The 21,811-nt window shown below is 36.7% G+C and overlaps 1 protein-coding gene across 3 annotated transcripts in view; it reads right to left on the bottom strand.

Annotated features, from left to right (window-relative positions):
• CADM2 (cell adhesion molecule 2) overlaps positions 1-21,811 on the bottom strand; it is a 1,073,247-nt gene that overhangs the window by 312,408 nt on the left and 739,028 nt on the right. The window contains exon 1 of one of the 3 annotated variants that reach the window (XM_053565554.1): positions 18,731-18,797. The exons of the other annotated variants lie outside the window; for them this stretch is intronic. Within the exon in view, the coding sequence (XP_053421529.1) occupies positions 18,731-18,797 (67 nt within the window). Of the gene's footprint in view, positions 1-18,730; positions 18,798-21,811 lie in introns of those variants that run through there. 3 annotated transcript variants of the gene reach the window in all.

Below are 21,811 nucleotides of genomic sequence, written 5' to 3'. Positions count from 1 at the left end.
ACATATTAGTGTGCATTCCCACCAGCCATGTAGAAACATGTGTGCCCTTTTCTCCACATCCACGCCAACATATATGGTTTTGGGATTTTGTTATGTGGGCTACTTTTACTGGAGTTAGGTGATATCTCAAAGTAGTTTTGATTTGCATTTCTCTGATGATTAAGAATGAAGAGCTTTTTTTCATGTGCTTGTAGATCGTGCGTCTGTCTTCTTTAGAGAAGTTTCTCTTCAAGTCCCTTGCCCACCCTAAGATGGGATCACTTGTTCTTTTCTTGCTAATACGTTTGAGTTCTCTGTGGATTCTGGTTATTAGACCTTTATGGGAGGTATAACCTGCAAATATTTTCTCCCAGTCTGAGGGCTGTCTGCTTGCTTTACTTACTATGTTCTTGGCTGTGCAGAAACTTTTTAGTTTGATCAGATCCCAGTAGTGTATTTTTGATACTACTTCAATTGCCTGGGGAGTCCTCCTCATAAAATATTCACCCAGGCCCATTCCTTCAAGAATTTTCCCTGCAATTTTTTCAAGTACTTTTATAGTTTCATGTCTTAAGTTTAAATCTTTTATCCAGTGAGAGTCTATCTTGATGGTGAAAGGTGTGGGTCCAGTGTCAATTTTCTACAGGTTGCTAGCCAGTTTACCCAGCACCATTTGTTAAATAGAAAGTCTTTTCCCCACTGAATGTTTTTAATTGCCTTGTCAAAGATCAAATAACAGTAAGTAGATAGATTCATATATTGGTTCTCTATTCTATTCCAGACATCTACTTCTCTGTTTTTGTGGCAGTACCATGCTGTTTTGATCACTATGGATTTATAGTACAGTCTCAGGTCTGGTAGCATGATTCCTCCTGTTTTGTTTTTATTGCTGAGTAATGTTTTGCTATTTGAGGTTTTTTCTGATTCCATATAAATCGAACTATTATTTTTTCAAGATCTTTAAAGTAAGACAATGGAGCTTTACTAGGAATTGCATTAAAATTATGTATTGCTTTGGGTAGTATAGACACTTTAACAATGTTGATTCTTCCCAGCCATGAGCATCGTATGTTTTTCCATTTGTTCACATCTTCAGCTTTTTCTTTTCTTAAAGTTTCATAGTTCTCTTTGTAGAGGTCTTTCACATCCTTTGTAGGTATAATCCCAAATATTTCATCTTCTTTGGCACTGCTGTGAAAGGAATAGGGTCCTTGACTGTCTTTTCAGCTTGGTTATTTTTGGTATATATAATGGCTACAAATTTATGTGTGTTGATTTTGTAGCCAGAGACAATGCTGTATTCCTTGATCACTTCTAAAAGTTTTGTAGTAGAATCCCTAGTGTTTTCCAGATATACGATCATATCATCTGCGAAGAGTGAAAGTTTGATCTCTTCTGACCCTATGTGGATACCCTTGATCGCCTTTTCTTCCCTAATTGCAATGGCTAAAACTTCCATTACAATGTTAAAGAGCAATGGAGACAATGGGCAACCTTGACTGGTTCCTGATCTAAGTGGAAATGATTTCAATTCAACTCCATTCAATACAATATTGGCTGTGGGTTTGCTGTAGATGGCCTCTATTAGTTTAAGAAATGTCCCTTCTATACCAATTTTCTTAAGTGTTCTGATCATGAAGGAATGCTAGATATTATCAAAAGCTTTTTCTGCATCAATCGAAAGAATCATATGGTCCTTAGTTTTTAGTTTGTTTATGTGCTGAATTACATTTATAGATTTATGTATATTGAACAAGCCTTGAGAGCCTGGATAAATCAGACTTGGTCATGGTGTATAATTTTTTTGATGTGTTTTTGGATTCTGTTTGTTAAGATCTTATTGAGTATTTTAGCATCAATATTCATTAATCATATTGGTCTATAATTTTCTTTTCTTGTTGGGTCTTTCCCTGGTTTGGGAATCAAGCTGATGTTTGCTTTGTAGAATGTGTTGGGTAATATCCCTTCTTTTTCTGTATTTTGGAAGAGGTTTAGTAATATAGGTACTAGTTCTTTAAAGGTTTGGTAGAATTCTGACATAAAGTCATCTGGTCCTGGGCTTTTCTTTTTAGGAAGATTTTGTATAGTTGATGCCATTTCAGAGCTTAATATAGGCCTGTTCAATACTTCCACTTTATTCTGGCTAAGTCTTGGTAGGTGGCGTACTTCCAGGTTTTGGTCTATTTCTTTTAGATTTTCATATTTCTGAGAGTAGAGTTTCTTGTAGTATTCGTTAAGGATTTTTTTAATTTCTGAGGGGTCTGTTGTTATTTCATCGTTATCATTTCTGATTGATGAAATTAGAGATTTTACTCTTTTTTTCCTGGTTAGGTTGGCCAAAGGTTTATCTATTTTATTGATCTTTTCAAAAAACCAACTTTTGGATTTACTGATTTGTTATATAATTCTTTTGTTTTCAATTTCATTTAATTCTGCTCTGATTTTGGTTATTTCTTTTATTCTGCTGGGTTTGGGATTGGAGTGTTCTTCCTTCTCCAGTTGCTTGAGATGTCCCATTAAGTTATTAACTTCCTCTCTTTCCGTTTTCTTGAGGAAGGCTTGCAGTGCTATAAATTTCCCTCTTAGGACTGCCTTTGCAGTATTCCAGAGGTTCTGGTAATTTGTGTCTTGATTGTTGTTTTGTTCCAAAAATATGGTGATTTCCTTCTTAATCTCATCTATAACCCATGTATCCTTCAGCATAAGGTTGTTTAGCTTCCATGTTTTTGTATGGATATGCAGGTTCCTGTTGTTATTGAGTTCAACTTTTATTCCATGATGATCTGAGAACATGCAAGGAATAATTTTTATTTTTTTAAATTTGCTGAGGTTAGATTTGTGGCCTAGGATGTGGTCAATTTTGGAGTATGTTCCGTGGGCTGATGAGAAGAATGTGTATTCAGTTTGGGGGGGATGAAATGTTCTGTAGATATCTGTTAAGTCCAGATGTTGAGTGGTTGAGTTTAAATCTAAAATTTCTTTGCTTAGCTTCTTTTTGGAGGATCTATCCAGCACTGCTAAAGGGGTGTTAAAATCTCCAACTACTATGCAACTGGAGGAAATCAAGTTGCTCAAGTCTGTTAGAGTTTCTCTTATAAATTGAGGTGTGTTCAGGTTGGGTGCATACATATTAATAATTGAGATCTCATCATATTTAGTATTACCTTTAACAAATATGAAGTGTCCATCCTTATCCTTTCTTATTTCAGTTTGTTTAAAGCCTATTGCATCTGCGAATAGGATAGCAACATCTGCTTTTTTCTGCTTTCCATGTGCCTGGAGTATAGATGACCATCCCTTCACCTTGACTCTATATTTGTCTTTTAATGTAAGGTGCGATTCTTGTATGCAGCAGATATCTGGCTTGAGTTTTTGGATCCAGTCAGCCAACCTGTGCCTCTTTAGAGGACAGTTTAAACCATTCACATTAATTGAGAATATTGATAAGCCTTTCGAGAGTCCAGTGGACATTTTTAATCCTTTTGCGACTGTGGAATTTGGAATTTAATCAAAATTTTCTGAGTGAGTTTAGTTGTGTGGTGGAGGATTATGTTGGTCTTTTGGAGGATAGTTCTGAGAATATCCTGGAGAGCTGGTTTAGTTATGGCAAATTTCTTCAACATGTGAATGTCATTGAAGTATTTAATTTCTCCATCATAAATGAAACTCAGTTTAGCTGGGTATAGGATCCTGGGTTGAAAGTTATTTTGTTTTAGGAGATTAAAAGTCAATGACCATCCTCTTCTAGCTTGAAAGGTTTCAGCAGAGAGATCTGCAGTTATTCTAATATTCTTGCCCTTGTAGGTGATGGTTTTCTTTCGTCTGGCTGCTTTCAGAATTTTCTCCTTCATATTAACTTTAGTGAAATTGATTATGATGTGTCTGGGAGATGTCTTATTTGGGTTGCGTCATTCTGGAGTTCTGAAACTGTCTGGTATCTGAATTTCAGAATCTCTTGGTATGTCTGGAAAGTTCTCCTTCATAATCTCATGGAGAAGAGACTCTGTGCCTTGTGAAGTCACTTCGTCACTTTTGGGGAGCCCTATAAGACGAATATTATTTTTCTTCGAATTGTCCCAGAGCTCTCTGAGAGAGTGATCTGTTTTTGCTCTCTATTTCTCTTCCTCTTTGAGAGTTTGGGAGCGTTTGGAAGCTGTGTCTTCAATGTCAGAAATCTTTTCTTCTGCTTGGTCCATTATGTTGCTGAGGGATTCTACTGTGTTTCTCAGATCTTTGAGGATTGCAACTTCTTTTTTTTTTGGTTGCAGTTTGGCCGGGGCTGGGTCTGAACCCGCCACCCTTGGTATATGGGGCCGGCGCCCTACCGTCTGAGCCACAGGCGCCACCTGAGGACTGCAACTTCCTGTCTCAATGTGTAAATATCTTTGGTCTTTTGGTCTTTGAATTAGTTGAATTTTTGAGATATCTTCTGAGTTACTGCTTGCAATTCTAATTTGATTTTATTTGCTATCCAGATTCTGAATTTGATTTCTGACATCTCAGCTATTTGTTTGTGCATGGGATCTTGTGCTGTGTCTGCCCCATTGATCCTTGCAGGAGTTGATCTACTCTGATTATTCATATTGCCAGAGTTTTTCTGTTGATTTTGCCTCATGATTGTTTTTCACTGTTGCCTCTGGCTGTCCTTAGAATTGGGGAAGTGTCTCTCCAAGATTAGACCTCAGCAGGATCACTGTATTGTTGCTGGACCCTGAGTAGTTCCTCTGGGGCTGACCCAGCTAGGGAGTTCTGGTTGTGGAAGCAGCTCCGGAGTGTGACAACCCAGATCCAGCAACAGGGCGGGAGGTGGTGTGCACGGTTCTGGTAGTGCCTGGTGCTCAGTGACTTTGGCACAGAGCGCCCAAAGCTCCAGCAGTCTCTGGCCAGGAGAAGGGCTCCACACAGAGGCAGGGAGGGCTCCAGAGGGCACACGGCTACCAGTATCCCTGGCCAGATGAGCGGGCCAGTGTGGAGGCAGGGAGGATACAGGAGGGAGGACGCGGTGTTGTGCGGGTCCCACAGTTCCTGGTCAGGGCATCTGGAGGCCCTGCTGGCTCAGGTTGTGGGTCGGGATTAATGGCACAGCTCTTATGGAGGTTCAGGCGCACCAAGCCCAGGAGTTTGAGGTTGCTATGAGCTGTGATGCCACAGCACTCTACTCAGGGTAACAGCCTGAGGCTCCAGTGTGCCAAAACCAGTCTCACTCTGCCCCTAAGGGTTAATGCTGTAAGGCAGCTCAGTCCCCACCTTTAGTCTGCTCAGTCACTAGGTTACTAGCTCCCGCCCGATCCTTGCTCTGGAACCCTGAGGGCAGAGCTTGCCAGGGCAGATCTCTCACAATGGCTCCCTGTGGCCCAGCTCAGCGTCTCAGTCTAGGGCCCTAGACAATGCCCAAAGTTCTCTGCACTCCTGCTCAAGCTCTCCCCAAGGCAGTTCTACTGAGTGCCAAGTCCAAAAAACTCCAAAACAGTTCACAGGTGAGGCCTTTCCGATTTGCAGTCTCACAGCTGCTTGTACTTATGGTTGCTGGCGGGATTAGGTCTATAGAACACACACAACCACTTGCCAGTTTTCCACTGTTTTTTTAACTCCCCTTGGGTCCAGAAGTCCCTTGCTGACTCCCTGTATCCTCAAAGGGATGATTATAGGCAGATCCCACCAGCCAGAGATGCCTGAAGTCTTATCTCCCCAGACTCACCATACCTAGTTGCAGGGAAGCTGTTACTCAGCCACCATCTTGCTCCACCCCCCGTTTCAACTGAATTTTTGAAGGATTTTCTATTCTCTCATATCTGCCTTCTTATCTCTAATATTATCACTAACCATTCTAGGCCAAGCTACAATCATTTCTCCCTGTACTTCAATAATTTTCCTGGCAATTCAACTTACCTCTTTGTCATCTGAAGTAATTTCTTATAATCTGTTCTTCATGAGCAGCCAGAAATATTTTTCAAAGTGTAAATATAAAAAATCACAATCCCATATATCTGTCAGCTTCCAAAAACTCTTTATGGCTTCTCACTTTTCTTATAATACAACAAAACAAACAACAAACCAAAAGAAACAAAAAACCTCTGTAACAGGTCTTTGGATGCACAGCCTTGTCTGGCTATCTATCTCCTCTCATGATACCCTGGTTCCCACAGATTTTTCTTGAGGGAACTGTATTGGTTTCTTGTAGTCCTCTGCTGACATTCCCTTGATGTGAGCAGTTCTTTCTATTTTTTGCCTCGTAAGTTCTGACCAGGTCTCCAGCTTTCTCCTGAACATCAATTTCTCCAAGAAGCCTTCCCCACAGCCCTCTTTTACTAAGGTAACTGTCCATGTAATTGAATCTCATTATATACTTGAGCTATTGTTTCACAGCAGCAAATTACACTTATATTCCTTCCAATGACTGTAGGATTTGTGTCTATATTTTATACTAATTAGCAGTTCCTAAGGTTTACATTGATTCCACACCACTAAATCCAGTGGTGAACCCTCAATTCTCATCTATCTTGACTCAGCACAAACATTTGCCCCAAATGAGTATTACTTCTAAGACACATTCTTCTCTCTTTGTTCTTCCCTTCTCTGACCCCTTTGCTCATATTTCATGTCTATTTCACCTCTTTAAGGTTGGAACATCTGAGAGACCAAGTCCTAAGGTTTCTGTTTTCTTCTCCAACTTTACTTGTGCATTAGGAAAGCTCAGTCAATCTTATGGCTCATACACAGTTCATAGACTTGTGATTCCTAGGTATTTTATCTACAGTGTAATTTTTCTTTCTAAATTTCACACTCTTCAAGCCAACTTTTATGAGTCATCTTCACTTGAATGCCTAGTAGGTTTCTCCAACTTCACATGGTGAAAACTGAACTCCCCTTATTTTTCCACGTTCCCCCTAATCATCTCCATGGTGCAGATGCAATTTTATACTTTCATTCTTCAGGCAAACGCAAAAACAAAGAAAAATTGATATCATTCTACACTCCACCCTTTATACATGTATCATGTTCCACTTCCAGTAAGCAAATTGTGCCAGGTGCAATTTGACCCTCTTTGCTGTGACTCTGACCCCACCATCATCATTTGTCCTCTGGTTTCTTGGAAAAGCATCTCAGCAACTCTCATTCCATTCAGCAGAGCAACCAAACAGATCTAGTTAAAACTAAGTCAGTGTTTATCCCAGTAGTTATCGACTTAATCGTTCAGTAGTTCCCATTTCAGTTGAGGAAGCCAAATGTCCTTGCATGACTGTGTCTTCCTTCCCTGTATGGCCTTTTCTCTTCTTTACTCTCCCAGGCTCAGGCTTTTCTAACATTACAGAGCTGGTGAATGTCTCTTGAATAAGCAGGCCAGTTATCACCTTAGGCCTCCGTCCTGTGCTGTTTTCTTCTCTTGGAATGATTCTCTCAGATATCCCCATGGCTTTCTCCCTCCCCATCACCACTAGAGTGCCCTGGCCTCCCAGTTCAAAATTAGAACCCCTCTCTAACCTACTGTGTCAGCATTGTTATCTCATGCTTCTGTTTTATTGTTTTCTTTGTAACGGTTATTACACTGTAACATATCAGCATTTTTAACATTTTTCCTCCTCATACATTTTCAGGAGTCCCTGGAAATGTTGAAGAATAAATGAATGACTGAATGAGCGGAAGCCCCTGAAGTAGAAACTGAGGAACCTCTGTGTATAGAGACAATGAGGACCCTATGGGTATAGAAACATACTGAGGACCCTCTGTGCATAGAGACATACTGAGGACTCTATGTGTATAGAGACATACTGAGGACCTTACGTGTATAGAGACATACTGAGGACCCTATGTGTAAAGGGACATACTGAGGACCCTCTGTGTACAGGGACATACTGAGGACCCTATGTGTATAGGGACATACTGAGGACCCTATGTGTTTAGGGACATACTGAGGACCCTATGTGTACAGGGACATACTGAGGACCCTCTGTGTATAGAGACATACTGAGGACCCTCTGTGTATAGAGACATACTGAGGACCCTCTGTGTATAGGGACATACTGAGGACCCTACGTGTACAGGGACATACTGAGGACCCTCTGTGTACAGGGACATACTGAGGACCCTATGTGTATAGAGATATACTGAGGACCCTCTGTGTATAGAGACATACTGAGGACCTTACGTGTATAGAGACATACTGAGGACCCTATGTGTAAAGGGACATACTGAGGACCTTCTGTGTACAGGGACATACTGAGGACCCTATGTGTATAGGGACATACTGAGGACCCTATGTGTTTAGGGACATACTGAGGACCCTATGTGTACAGGGACATACTGAGGACCCTCTGTGTATAGAGACATACTGAGGACCCTCTGTGTATAGAGACATACTGAGGACCCTCTGTGTATAGGGACATACTGAGGACCCTATGTGTACAGGGACATACTGAGGACCCTCTGTGTACAGGGACATACTGAGGACCCTATGTGTATAGAGATATACTGAGGACTCTATGTGTATAGAGACATACTGAGGACTCTATGTGTATAGAAACATACTGAGGACCCTCTGTGCATAGAGATATACTGAGGACTCTATGTGTATAGAGACATACTGAGGACCTTACGTGTATAGAGACATACTGAGGACCCTATGTGTAAAGGGACATACTGAGGACCCTCTGTGTACAGGGACATACTGAGGACCCTATGTGTATAGGGACATACTGAGGACCCTATGTGTTTAGGGACATACTGAGGACCCTATGTGTACAGGGACATACTGAGGACCCTCTGTGTATAGAGACATACTGAGGACCCTCTGTGTATAGAGACATACTGAGGACCCTCTGTGTATAGGGACATACTGAGGACCCTCTGTGTATAGAGACATACTGAGGACCCTCTGTGTATAGGGACATACTGAGGACCCTATGTGTTCAGGGACATACTGAGGACCCTCTGTGTATAGAGACATACTGAGGACCCTCTGTGTATAGGGACATACTGAGGACCCTATGTGTATAGGGACATACTGAGGACCCTATGTGTACAGGGATGTACTGAGGACCCTCTGTGTATAGAAACATACTGAGGACCCTCTGTGTATAGAGACATACTGAGGACCCTATGTGTACAGGGACATACTGAGGAGCCTTTGTTTATACAGACATACTTTCTTTCCATTATATCTTAGCACAGGCCTGTCATCTGAATATTTGTGTCCTCCCAAAATTTGTATGTTGAAACTCAGTCACTAGTGGCTCAGCACTCTTAGCACAGTTGTTACAGCGCCAGCCACATACACTGAAAGTGGCGGGTTCGAACCCAACCTTGGCCAGCTAAACAACTGCAACAAAAAAATAGCCAGGCGTTGTGGCAGGCGTCTATAGTCCCAGCTACTTGGGAGGCTGAGGAAAGATGATTGCTTAAGTCCAAGAGTTTGAGGTTCTTTGACCTGTGACAGCACGGCCCTCTACTGGGGGTGACATAGTGAGACTCTATTTCAAAAAACAAAACAAAACTCAATCACTAGTGACGCCAGAGGGGAGTGGATGTTTAGGAGGTGATTTATTTGGAGTGGGGAGACCTCACCCTAGGTTTGAAGAGGCCCCAGGGAGCTACCTTGCCTTTTCCACCATGGGGAAATGCAGTGAGAAAGTGCTGCATATAAAGTACAAAGCAGGCCCTCATGCCACACTGACTCACTAGGAGCCTGGATCTAGGGTATTGCAGCTCCCAGCACCGTGAGAAAGTAATGTCTGTTGGCTACAAGCTACTCAGTTTGCTATTTTCTTAGAGCTGCTTAAATGCACTAAAAAATATTGTGTAGATGTTCAATAAATATACATCAAATGAAATAACATTGTTTGTTTCCCTCCCTTCCTGACAGTGTTCAGTAAGAAAAAGCCTAAACTCTATCTCATTATTATAAGGTTTTTTTCATGCGTATTAATCATTGGCATAGGCCGAGTGGAGGGGCCACATTATACTCATTACCCAATGTCAAGTTCCTGTCTTCATAATAAGGCCTTACTTAATTAAAAGTTACATCTGGGTGTCAGTTGGCTATTGCAAAAGTGCTTTCACTTGTTCTTTTTGATCATTGTAACTATGAGGTAGCTAGTGTTAATATTTTAATTTCTATTTTACAAGGCAAACAGAGATGTAAGAATCCGGGAACTTCAATAACCTTCTGCAAAGCTTTTAATTGTTCACTTTGCTAGTGATAAATATTTCATGTTAGTATTTTGAGTCAAAGGCCTTATTTCCAGTACAACATGTAACTATGACCTCTTCTGATATGAAATATAAAGTCACATTTATTTTTAGTATAATTTAACTTTTAGCTTTATACAATGTGTTTCAAAAAAGCCCCTAAATGTCCAACGAACTGCTACATATTGATCACCGTGCTTTTTCCTTATTATAGAATTTTTCTGTTTAGAAACCTGTAAGAAGCCACAAACCCTGAGATTTTAATTATCGACTTTCTGAACCCTCATGCAGCAGCCGTAGAATAAGCAAATACCATTTTTATTAGCATAATAGAATGACATGAACCAATTGAACGAATTGTGTCCCAGAAGATCTTGCCTTTGAGATGAGATGTGTCTAGAGAGAATAAAAAAGTATTAAAATGATTTATCTACAGTGCAAATAAGGATACAAACTTAAAGTGACAATGCTTAAACTAATTCTTAATTGCTATAGAAAACTGGGCCCTGTTTTGGTGGCAAACAAGTTGTGTTTATCCATGTGTCCACAGTAAAGTTCAAACCTACATTTGCATATCAAGAAGAACAGAGAAACAGGAGAAAACGCAGCTCCATTAAATCAACTGAAAAATAATACTTGTTTAGACTTGCAAATGGACTATCCTATCAGGAAGTGTCTTTCCATCCTGACCCAGACTAGTTTGTACTTTGAGACATGAAGGGGGTCAGTTGCACAGCAGAAAGTAATGAGGTGCTCCCCAGCACCAGGTCGTGTCAAATCCCTATGCAGTGAGAAATAAAAAACAGAAGCCAAACTTCACACTTTGAATGTAGCTGCACTTTAGAAACAACTAAATTTATCTACATTTTGACCCACTGAATCATCTTACAGCAAAATTTTTTACGAGCACACTCCTTATCCCTGCAATTCCTCTTCTGAGTTCTGCGTTTCACATTAGCTGTGCCTGAAGCTTTTCTAGAACATTACTCATCTTATTGAGAAACCAATTACTTTCTCGCTCTCCCAAAGGGGAATAAGTGAGGTTAACATAAGGTGAATGAATGAAAGAGAAGAAAGTAAGCTAGAAAAAAAGAAAAATGTGAGTAAAAACCAATGGGAAATAGTAAGTCTACCTAGAGAATATGTTCCCAGCCAGTGTACCAGACTAAGGAGGTCTGATGTCCTTGTTCTCACCATCAACTTATCACTCCCTCAACCCCAGCCCCACTCACTCTGAGTGGTTGTGGGAAGACCTCAGTCAATGGATTTAAGTAAGTGACATTTAGGTAAATTATATTATTGAGTAATCTGGTCTTTTTAGAGGATTTAGAAGATTAAAGGATCAAATTCAGGAGTTAGTATGTCTGGTTTGAAATTTTTGCCCTACCTCTTACTCATTTTGTGACCTTAAAAACATTTTATTTTCCACATAAAAAAACTGAGGTTAATAATAGTACCTGTTTGTCTCACAGGGTTTTGTAGGGATTGAATTAGAAAGTACATATAAAATTTTTAGACTAATGTCTAGTAATAGTAACCTTCAAGAAGGATTAGCTTTTATAACTATTATTGTTATTCACTCTTTTAGAAGTTAAAAAAAGACTGGAGTAATAAATTACTTTTATAAACATCATCATACTATCATATATATCAACATCATTAGCAATTTTTCTGGAGTACTGAGATGAATTAGAAGTTGGATTAAGAAAACAATTTTTGGCTTGGCACTCATAGCACAGTGTTTATGGCTCCAGTCACATGCATGGAGGCTGGCGGGTTGGAGGCTGGCAGGTTTGAGGCCGGCCTGGGACAGCTAAACAATAATGACAACTGCAACAAGAAAATAGAAAATAGCTGGGTGTTGTGGACAACACCTGTAGTCCCAGCTACTTGGGAGACTAAGGCAAGACGCCATGGCACTCTACTGAGGAGGATGACATAGTGAGACTCTGTCTAAAAAAAAAAAGCAATCTTCCTAAAGGACTTCCTCATGGCCTTCCACCTGGAGCCCATTGTGAAAAATGTATTGCAGAAACATAAATGCTTTTAAATTCTCTGACACCTCCAAATATTCCCTTATGTCAATCTTCAGCAGGATAAACATAAGCATTAATGATTGTTTCTTTGTTATTTTTATGAAGATTTTATAATTATTATGCAAGAGTTTGAATAATTCATTCCTCTATAAATTTAGATATAGCTTCAACACAGAGAGTCAAGCTATATTTTAGAAAGAAATTACATTACAGACTTACTACTCGATTTCTCCATTGATATAAAAGCAAGATAATTTTACATTTTAAGTATTACATAAACCTCACTGTCTCATAATGTTCTTGATTTTTTTCCCTTTCTTTTGAGTTTGGGTTAAACTTCATTAATACTACTACTTCTACACTTTTGGTTTTTAATATTAGAAGTGAAGAAAAATAATATATACCCGGTGAATCATTCACATCTTTGTTTCGTGTTTATTTTGTTTTTATAATGAATAGAAACATACGGATGTCATCATAAAGGTAAAATATAGCTGATACAGAGTAGTTTTATTTTTGGACTTACCTCGCATTACATGTTTTCATGTTTGTTTGCTTTTTCTCACAAATATTTAAATTATGATGGTGGTGATGAAAATAAAAATCATAACTGGTAAAATGCACTGAGTACCATTCCTTACATTACCCCCTTTTATGATTTATTCCATACAGTCATCACAACAACTAAATCTTGTGTGAAGTTAAATAAAGTTAGTCAAATTGTCTGTGGGCTGAAATCTAATGTGGAAAACTAGGATTCTGTGGTATGCCTATTTGAGTATAAAATTGATGTCTTAATGGATAGGATATACTCTATAGAAAACTCACTAAAGATAAAATAAGATAAAATGTCAGAATAGTTTGAAGTTACTTCAACTTCTTATGTACATTCAATTAACACTCAAATGTATAATATGCTGGGTAACTTGAAATTCCAAATGTCATATTTTGGTTTTATAGTGTACCTTTTAAATATTCTCATTTGAATAAAACATTTATTTGACAATATTATGTATGACAATTACTTAATAAGCCCAGTAAATTAAAATACTTATTCTCTTTTAAACCACACATATATCTCAATTTAACTAGCTGAGGGCTTTGAGCTAACTTTTAATTCTTAAGCAAAGTCAGAATAATTATGTTAATTTTATTTGAGCAAAGAATAATGATTATATGATTGTTGAATTTTTAAATATTCATTTTGAAAATAATAGCTACAGGCTGGTATTGAAGAAATGGCATGAAATGCTATCCTCACTATATTTGCCAAATTTTGACTCAAAAATAAAACCACAAAGTCAGGATTAAAGACTAAAAATACTTCTTCTGGGTTAAAACTACTTGAAGACTTATAAGATTTTGGTACAATATTATTCATTAAAAACATTGACCATATTTTATAAAATTATAATAGAGTGAAATGAAATCATTTTATACAAATAAAGTTTAAGAGCACTCTAAGGTACATTTTCCCTTTAAGTGATGACTCATTGGCATTGATAATCTTATTTAAAATTCACCATGATATGGAAATGTGCAATCAATTGTAGAGTGTTGAGAATTGAAACAGGAGACAAGTTAGAAACTACTTCAGGCAACCTCTGAGGTATAAATGATTTGAAGAATAAAAGTCCGTGTAATAGTTACTATGGGGAGAAATTTGATAATTGATTGAATGTGAGGGCTGTTCCGCAGAAGAATGTAGGCATGTTCCAGATTTTTGAAACATAGAAAACTAGACAAATATTGGTATTATGTGAAGACACAGCAAATTAGGAGGTTCTGATTTGCAAAAATAAGTAAGAATATTAATTTCCTATATTAAAGGAGAAAATGTTTAACAAAGTGATGAAATATTAATTAAGAGCTTAGTACGAATATCAAGCCCAGAAAAGTGATAATAGAAGTCAACTAACAGAACTTAATACAAAGAAAATATTTATATTTTTTGGTTCTCTGTTGACTGTAGGCAAGAAAACTGTAACTACAAATCCTAATTTAAGAAGACATAGACCTAAGGACAAAAATAAAATAGAGCAGTGGTTCTCAACCTTCCTAATGCCGTGACCCTTCAATAAAGTTCCTCATGTTGTGGTGACCCCCAACCATAAAATTATTTTCATGAAAATAATTTTATGAAAATTATTTTATTTTCATGAAAATAATTTTATGGTTGGGAGTCACCACAACATGAGGAACTTTATTGAAGGGTCACGGCATTAGGAAGGTTGAGTACCACTGAAATAGAGTCTCTTAGAAATATATTAGTGCAAGGGGCTTGAGTACCAAGAAATTACTCCCTCAATCTCACTCTCTTTGTACATTGCTTTTTATTCTTCTCTCATTTCACAGACTCAATTCATTTTATCAAATCTACATACAAAATTTACAGCCCTACGGGACAACAGATCACATCAACCAGCTTTCCTTCTGCCTCCTGTTTCTTTCACTTTTCCATCTCCTTGTCAGAGAAATACTTTGATTGGGCGTTCTGTTGTTCTTTTGACAATAACAATGATGACAGAGGTTACTTGTGGGTACATATTCACCTAGAAAATGGCTGCTTCCTATATTTTACTGAAAGTTTAGATTTGGAAAACCGAACAAACACTGTAATAGGTGATCTTTTTAAGAACCAAAATATAACTTGAATGAAACCTATGTTCAACAACAGGATATAGAAGGAGAGAGAAAGAAAGAGATGAACAAGAGTTAAAAAAAAAAAAATTAAGTATGTATATCAGAGCCACTGACCCAAGATAAATGGCAAATCAAAAGAATCAATAAGAAAAGAACAAGCAGCCCTAGCAATCATTGGGCAAGAGAGAAGAGGAACAGAAAATTTTTCCAAGAAGATGGAAGAATGGACAAGAAATAATGAAAAGTGCTCACTTTCCCTGAAATGAGAAATGCAAATCAAAACCACTTTGAGATATCACCTAACCCCAGTGAGAATAGCCCACATCTCAAGATCCCCAAAGCTGCAGATGCTGGCATGGATGCAGATAAAGGGGAACACTTTGGCACTGTTAGGGGTAGGAGGGGTGGGATTGCCAACTAATACAGCTTTTTTTTTTTTTTTTTTTTTTTTTTGAGACAGAGTCTCACTTTGTCACCCTTGGTAAAATGCTGTGGCATCAAAGCTCACAGAAATCTCAAACTCTTAGGCTCAAGCAATTCTCTTGCCTCAGCCTCCCAAGTAGCTGGAAACACAGGTTCTTGCCAAAAAACGAGGTCTTGCTTTGGCTCAGGCTGGTCTCAAATCTGTGAACTCAGGCAATCCATCTGCCTCAGCCTCCCAGAGTGCTAGGATTACCAGCATGAACCACCATGCCCGGCCTAATACAGCCTTTTTGAAAAGAAGTATGGAGAACCCCTAAAGAACTAAAAGTAGACCTCTCATTTGATCCTGCAATCCCATAAGTATCTACCCAGAAGAAAAATAAATCATTTTACCATAAACACATTTGCACTTGAATGTTTATAGCAGCTCAATTTTCAATTGTAAAGACATGGAAATAACCTAAGTGCCTATTGACCCATGAATGGATTAATAAACTGTGTTATATGTATAATATGAAATACTAGTCAGCTATAAAAAAGATACTTTGCATCTTTTGTAATTACCTGTATGGATTTGGGGAACATTCTTCTAAGTATCTCAAGAATGAAAAAGCAAGCATTTCATGTACTCAGTACTAAGCTGAAACTAGTTGATCAACAGCTATAGACCCACATGAAAGAAAAACACAAATTCAAGAAAAGGGGAGGAGGAAGTGATCCAATAAGTGCCTACTTAATGGGTACAATGTAGGGGTATGTGACATACCTTCTGGGTGAAGGACTCAGACACACCCCAGGCTTTACATTACAAATGCAAAAATGTAACCTAATAGCATGTAACTTCATATTAACCTCCTTCAAAAAAGAATCAATATATACTCATAAGTAATCAGTGGAAAAAATTACTAAAATAAGTACTATTAGATTTGGCCACTGAAGAATAATTATGATCTTCCGATTAAGTTTCTACAAAGACAAGAAAAGAGGAAATTGGCAAATTATTTGATAAAATCCAGATATATTATGTTTATGCTATTATCTTCAGATACTAGCATAGTAACCCACAATTTAAAAAATTGAGAGGGACGAATTGAGGTAATTTTCTATGCCATTACTAATACGTGCTGACTGATTCCTAGAGACTTCTGTTTTGGTCTAAATAACCAGGAACTATTATTTTAAGAGCATTATTAAAAATTTTATTGAAGTTAATGTCGCATTTACTAGTCTACGGTTTCTGGAATAGAATCAGTCTTTCCTGAAAAAAAAAAAAAAAAGAACACATATTTCTTTTTCATATTCCAGAAGCTCCCCGCATTTGCATGACTCCATAAGGATAAATGAGTGAAAGATAATCCTCTCTAAAACTTCTCTCAGTTTTCTAGATGTATGTTTTCCGGGCCAGGAGAAATAAACTATTTTAAACAACCATCTGCTCTCATATTAATTTGGGTTTTATTTTTCTCCTATCCACATTATTTTTTTTCTATTTGAAGACCATTTGCCTTGACATAGGAATTGGACAACAAAAGCATTGAGTAGTTTTTTCTATTATCTCTACATAATATACAACATTCTCAAACAACAGAAATAAAATTCCAATTTCTACTTGAGGCACAGTGAATTTTAGAAAGTGTCATTACTGGCCTTCATAACACCTTGTAGATGCAAAAATATAAGCATAAGGTAAACTATGTCCTAAAGTCCCCTGCAGGAGTAATGAGTGGAGAGAAGAGAGAAAACGGGTCTGTGGAACAGTAGAGATGGAAGCGTGAGATGCATTCAGTTGGGTACAGAAATATGCTTGCATTTCAAAATTTAGCCAGCTTGGGCCCTGAAATACTTGATAAACACCTGTAATATAATTTGTAGTTGTAGTCCTCCAATAGTAAATTGGCTTTCCTATATTTAATATTTTGCAACCTGCATATTATAATTTGAATTTTAATTGTTTTTGAGAATAATTGAGTGAACATAGATGTGATTATGACGAGAGGTTTTACATAATAATATACTGTAATGATTCCTGATCGCTCCCTTGCCTTTATGTCATCTTCAAATTTATTTTCCTCCACTTTCTTGTAAAAGCACAGGGCTTCATTCAAAAGTTCCTCATTACCCTGAAATGAACGTTCACATTTCTGCTTGTAAATCTTCACTTATGCTTTCTGATTCATTTTTATGCCCCTTTATTTTAAAGTACACCCTATCTATCCTTCAAAAACCACTTCAGGCTTCACATGAAGTCATCCTCAAGGATTCCACACCCACACGTGCCTCTCTGTGGGTGCCTTTATCCACATATGCTCTACCCCACAGTGAAGGCATCATTATACATTGTTTTCCTTTTCTCACTCTTAAATTTCTTAACCTTTGATTATATAAAAACATTATGTTTATATATTAAACCTGCATTCATTATTAAGTAATTTCTTAATGTGTTTCTTTTGTTTGCAACCAGACAGAAAATTATTGTGGCAAAGATTGGCTAAATCTCTACCACATTTACTGGAACAAGAAACTAGCCTTAGGGTGGAAGATATAAAACGATGTGACAAGAAGTTTACCATCTTATCTTTCACATCTTTAGTATTTTATAAATGAAAATAGTGTTAGGAAAATATTACACAATAAATGCCTATCCTTATCAGAAGGGAGTAGTTAACACTTCAAATATAGGACGATGTCTTTGTTATGTCAGAGTTTTAAAATAGAAAACTAGATGTAAAACTAGAATCTGGACTAAAAAGTGGAATTATTATTTTTCCTATTTAAGGAGCAGAAACAGAAAAGATTTCTACTTAATGGGTAGAAATAGATGTATATAGATAGCTCTAGAGAGTATGAAATTGGAACATACAAATGATAAATCTATGATACAGCATCAAACATACATTTGCATTTTTCAAACCAATAAAATCCTGGACACATCAAGAGAAAAAACATTTTTAAAGAGATATTTTGAGTATTGGACATGAACTTACTTTCAGGTCTCAAGCAAATGCGAACTTAATGAAACCAAAAGTAGAGGAGTAAAATTATAAATAGAAATTTACAGCATATAATATTCAATATTTAGAGGATTAAATTTTTTCACATAAGTCTATGAAGGCATGCTCTTTTGAGACTTTTCATTAGATTTATTTTATGCTGTATTTTTTTCCAATACTCAATTTTATCAAGGAAACTATGATCGGCAAACACAATATTAATGCGCCAAAGAGTGGGATAGAGAACATGAGCACAGACTCACAACCAGCCATGCAAATGCAGATATTTATATGCATATATAAGAAACTGAGTAATTAAAGTAACTTATATTTTTATTTGTAGGAATTTGTGTAAAGATCTATACCCTGATATAGTATTATTGCCAACAGAATGGATTCTATTCTTTAAGAGAACTTAGGAGACTGGCGGAGAAATGATTCGTGATGAGCCATGCAGAATGAACAGGAGCTCACCTTTGACTTTATTCTTTGAAGCGGCCGCTGGTACCAAGGAAAGGTTGCAGAAGAAGAAAACAAACATATTAGATGTTAGATAAGAGTCTCTAGTAGAAAACAGAGATGTTAATAGTATTAAAGCCTAATAAGAGTACATTTATGATTACATGGTCCACATACTTTAAATTAATCAGACCTATAACAAACAAAATCACAGTTGTTGCATTTTGTTAGTGTAGAATTTAAAACTTTGCATAAGAAAAGTCAGATGGATTGGAACACAGTAAATTCCAACACCACAAGTCCCCAAGGTGCTTTGTTTTTCTTAACTCCACTTCCACATTTTTGAGTGATTACTAAATGCCGGAGACTGCCTTTGAGCGCCTTCCACACATCTTCCACATGACAACCTTGAGAAGAGTTTTGCTGTCCTTCCCTGATAGATGTAGAAACTGAAACTTAGAAAGGCCAAAAGACTTGCTAAATATGACACTGTTGAAAATAAGCAAATTTGGGATTTGATTTTAAGTTATGTCTGATTCCAAAATTTGTGCTGTAAGATATAGTCTTAAGCTTTTGGGTTTCAAATGGTTTAAATGGTAGGGTGGTGCCTGTGGCTCAAAGGGGTAGGGCGCTGGCCCCATATGCCAGAGGTGGCAGGTTCAAACCCAGCCCTGGCCAAAAAATGGCAAAAAAAAAAAAAAAAAGGTTTAAATGGTTTAAAATATCTAAGGAGTTTGTAGTGTATTAGTTATTTGGAACATTAGATTCTTTACATTTCATTTCATTCTCTTTTTACTCTCTGTTTCCACTTACTTCTTATTTTAGAACATTGAATATACTTGCACATTTTCTTTACAAATATTTTCAGCCCTTTCATCTGCAATATTTAAGATAGATAGGACGAATATTAAAAGGAATGTACATGAATTCAAGGAACTGATTCGCCAACTAAATCACAATCAACAGTTCTACAAAGCCAAAACAAAATCATAAGTTTCATTAAAATCACTAAAATAGTTAATATTGAAGCAATAATTTAAGAATATTTTTACCAAGAAATCTGCATCTTTTTAAGTTATTGTAACACATCTGCTTTTTTGTTTGTCTCTAAATACAATATTGATACATATCAAAACTTAGAAGGGATCTAGCTAGAAAAGTGAACAATGTCCTCACCCCAATGTCAACTTCTGAGATAATCAATGTTAACAGTTTACTAACGTTAACAAATTTAAAAATACACAGCTCTTACAAAAAGCAGTAACCTAAAAAAATTTTGCACGTTTCCCCCCTGGACTATATTTCGACTATATTCATTACTTTGCAGTCTGCTTTCCCTGTATTTCCCAGGTTAAGACATAAAGTGCTAACTCATTTATTTTAATCATTGCTTTATTTTTCTGTAGCTTATATGAAATACGGAACTATTTCCTATTGTCAGGTTGTTTGTAGTTTTTCTTTTTTTTCTAATAACAATTTAGCAACACACATCTTTATGTCATATCCCTTATGGACTGACTGTACTGGTATTTATTTCAGCAGGAGAGATTTCCAGATTGTTTTCATATTTCTGCCCAGAAAACCACTGACAAAGATGAAGACCTTAAATATTGCAGAAGAAAGGGCTGAACATATTTGTAAAGAAAATGTGCAGGTGTATTCAATGTTCTAAAATAAGAAGTAAGTGGAAACAGAGGGTAAAGGGGAATGAAACGAAATGTAAAGAATCTATGTTCCAAATAACTAATACACTACAAACTCCTTGGATAGTTTAAACCACAAATTACTTTATTTAACTTTTCCTACTATTTGTTTTCAATTAAAAATTCAGTTTTTGATTTCTTGGTAAAATTTTAGTGGATTTCTAAAGGATCATTTCATAACCTATGGTTTCTTTAGTATTATAAGATAGCACACAGCTGAATAACATATTTTTAGATTATGCTGAACTATTACTTGCCTCATTTTCAAAGAAAATATTACAATGCATCAATACATTTGACTTGTTCGTGGGATGAAAAAATTTATTTTTCAAATTATTTCAAACTCCAGTTCATCATTTGACAATTTTTAGCAGGAATTCAAAGCACAATTACCAAAAACGATTATAAATTTTTGGGAAAATTATACTTAATTAACTTCTAATATGTAACAGATACCACTGATATTTTATAAAAATTATTTTTATTAAAAATTAGGGAAATGAAGATAGAGAAAGCCCATCTTTACCTTTGTCAGTGGAATGGAGGTAAATTATTGACTGTACTCAAACATTACCCGAAGACAGAGGATTTTATTCTTAGGCTATTGGGTAGGTACCAAAATAAAATAGAAAGGAAAACAAAAGCTCTATGTATGTATCTGTGTGTGTTCGGGCAGCTATTACTAGACGAGGTTGGTTAATATAATTGGAAAGAGGCCAGGCTAGCAGGCTTGTTAGCCCAATTATAATTCTCTGCATATTAAATAAAAGAAGCCAAGATGACAGCAATCCTGTCACAAATGTCATGTTCATACTTGTAAGAGTTTCCATTGTCAGCACAGTCCAATTATAAGTCAATTGTAAATTGCACATTGCATACCACTCACAAATGGCTGAAAATTACGTTAAAATGCGATTTTAACTATTTATAGTTAAAATGAAAAGAAGGGAATTAAAGGTTCTTTGACCAGAGAAAAGTGTTAGATATGTCATCATTTCTTTCCCTTTATAATAAAAGCAGCAAATTATAAATACAATATTCCAGTTGTTCACACTTTTTTCAGAAATTATTAGTTATAATTTTAAATTCGTAAATGGCAATAATTAATTATATGAAAACCTATGAATATAATTTTTGAAGGAAAACCATGTGACTAATGGGAATTACCACAGCTATTTATATAGGAATGTTGAATAGTTAGTGAATACCTATCTTTTATAGCAGTAAGGTGTATCTCTAAAACTTCCACTGCAAACCATCAAAAAGCAAAAATACAATTAATTCATTACATTACTGATGTGCTTGATTAGTTTCATTAAATTAGGCACTTGTCCTGATTTTTGGAAGAGATAACACTGTCAAGCATTTTTTCAAGGAATTGGTGAATCTGAAC

Source organism: Nycticebus coucang, chromosome 16 (genome assembly GCF_027406575.1).
Source record: "Nycticebus coucang isolate mNycCou1 chromosome 16, mNycCou1.pri, whole genome shotgun sequence".
NCBI classification, from domain to species: Eukaryota; Metazoa; Chordata; class Mammalia; order Primates; family Lorisidae; genus Nycticebus; species Nycticebus coucang.
Note: the sequence above shows the minus strand (reverse complement) of the source record. Positions and strands in the feature narration are given on the sequence as shown.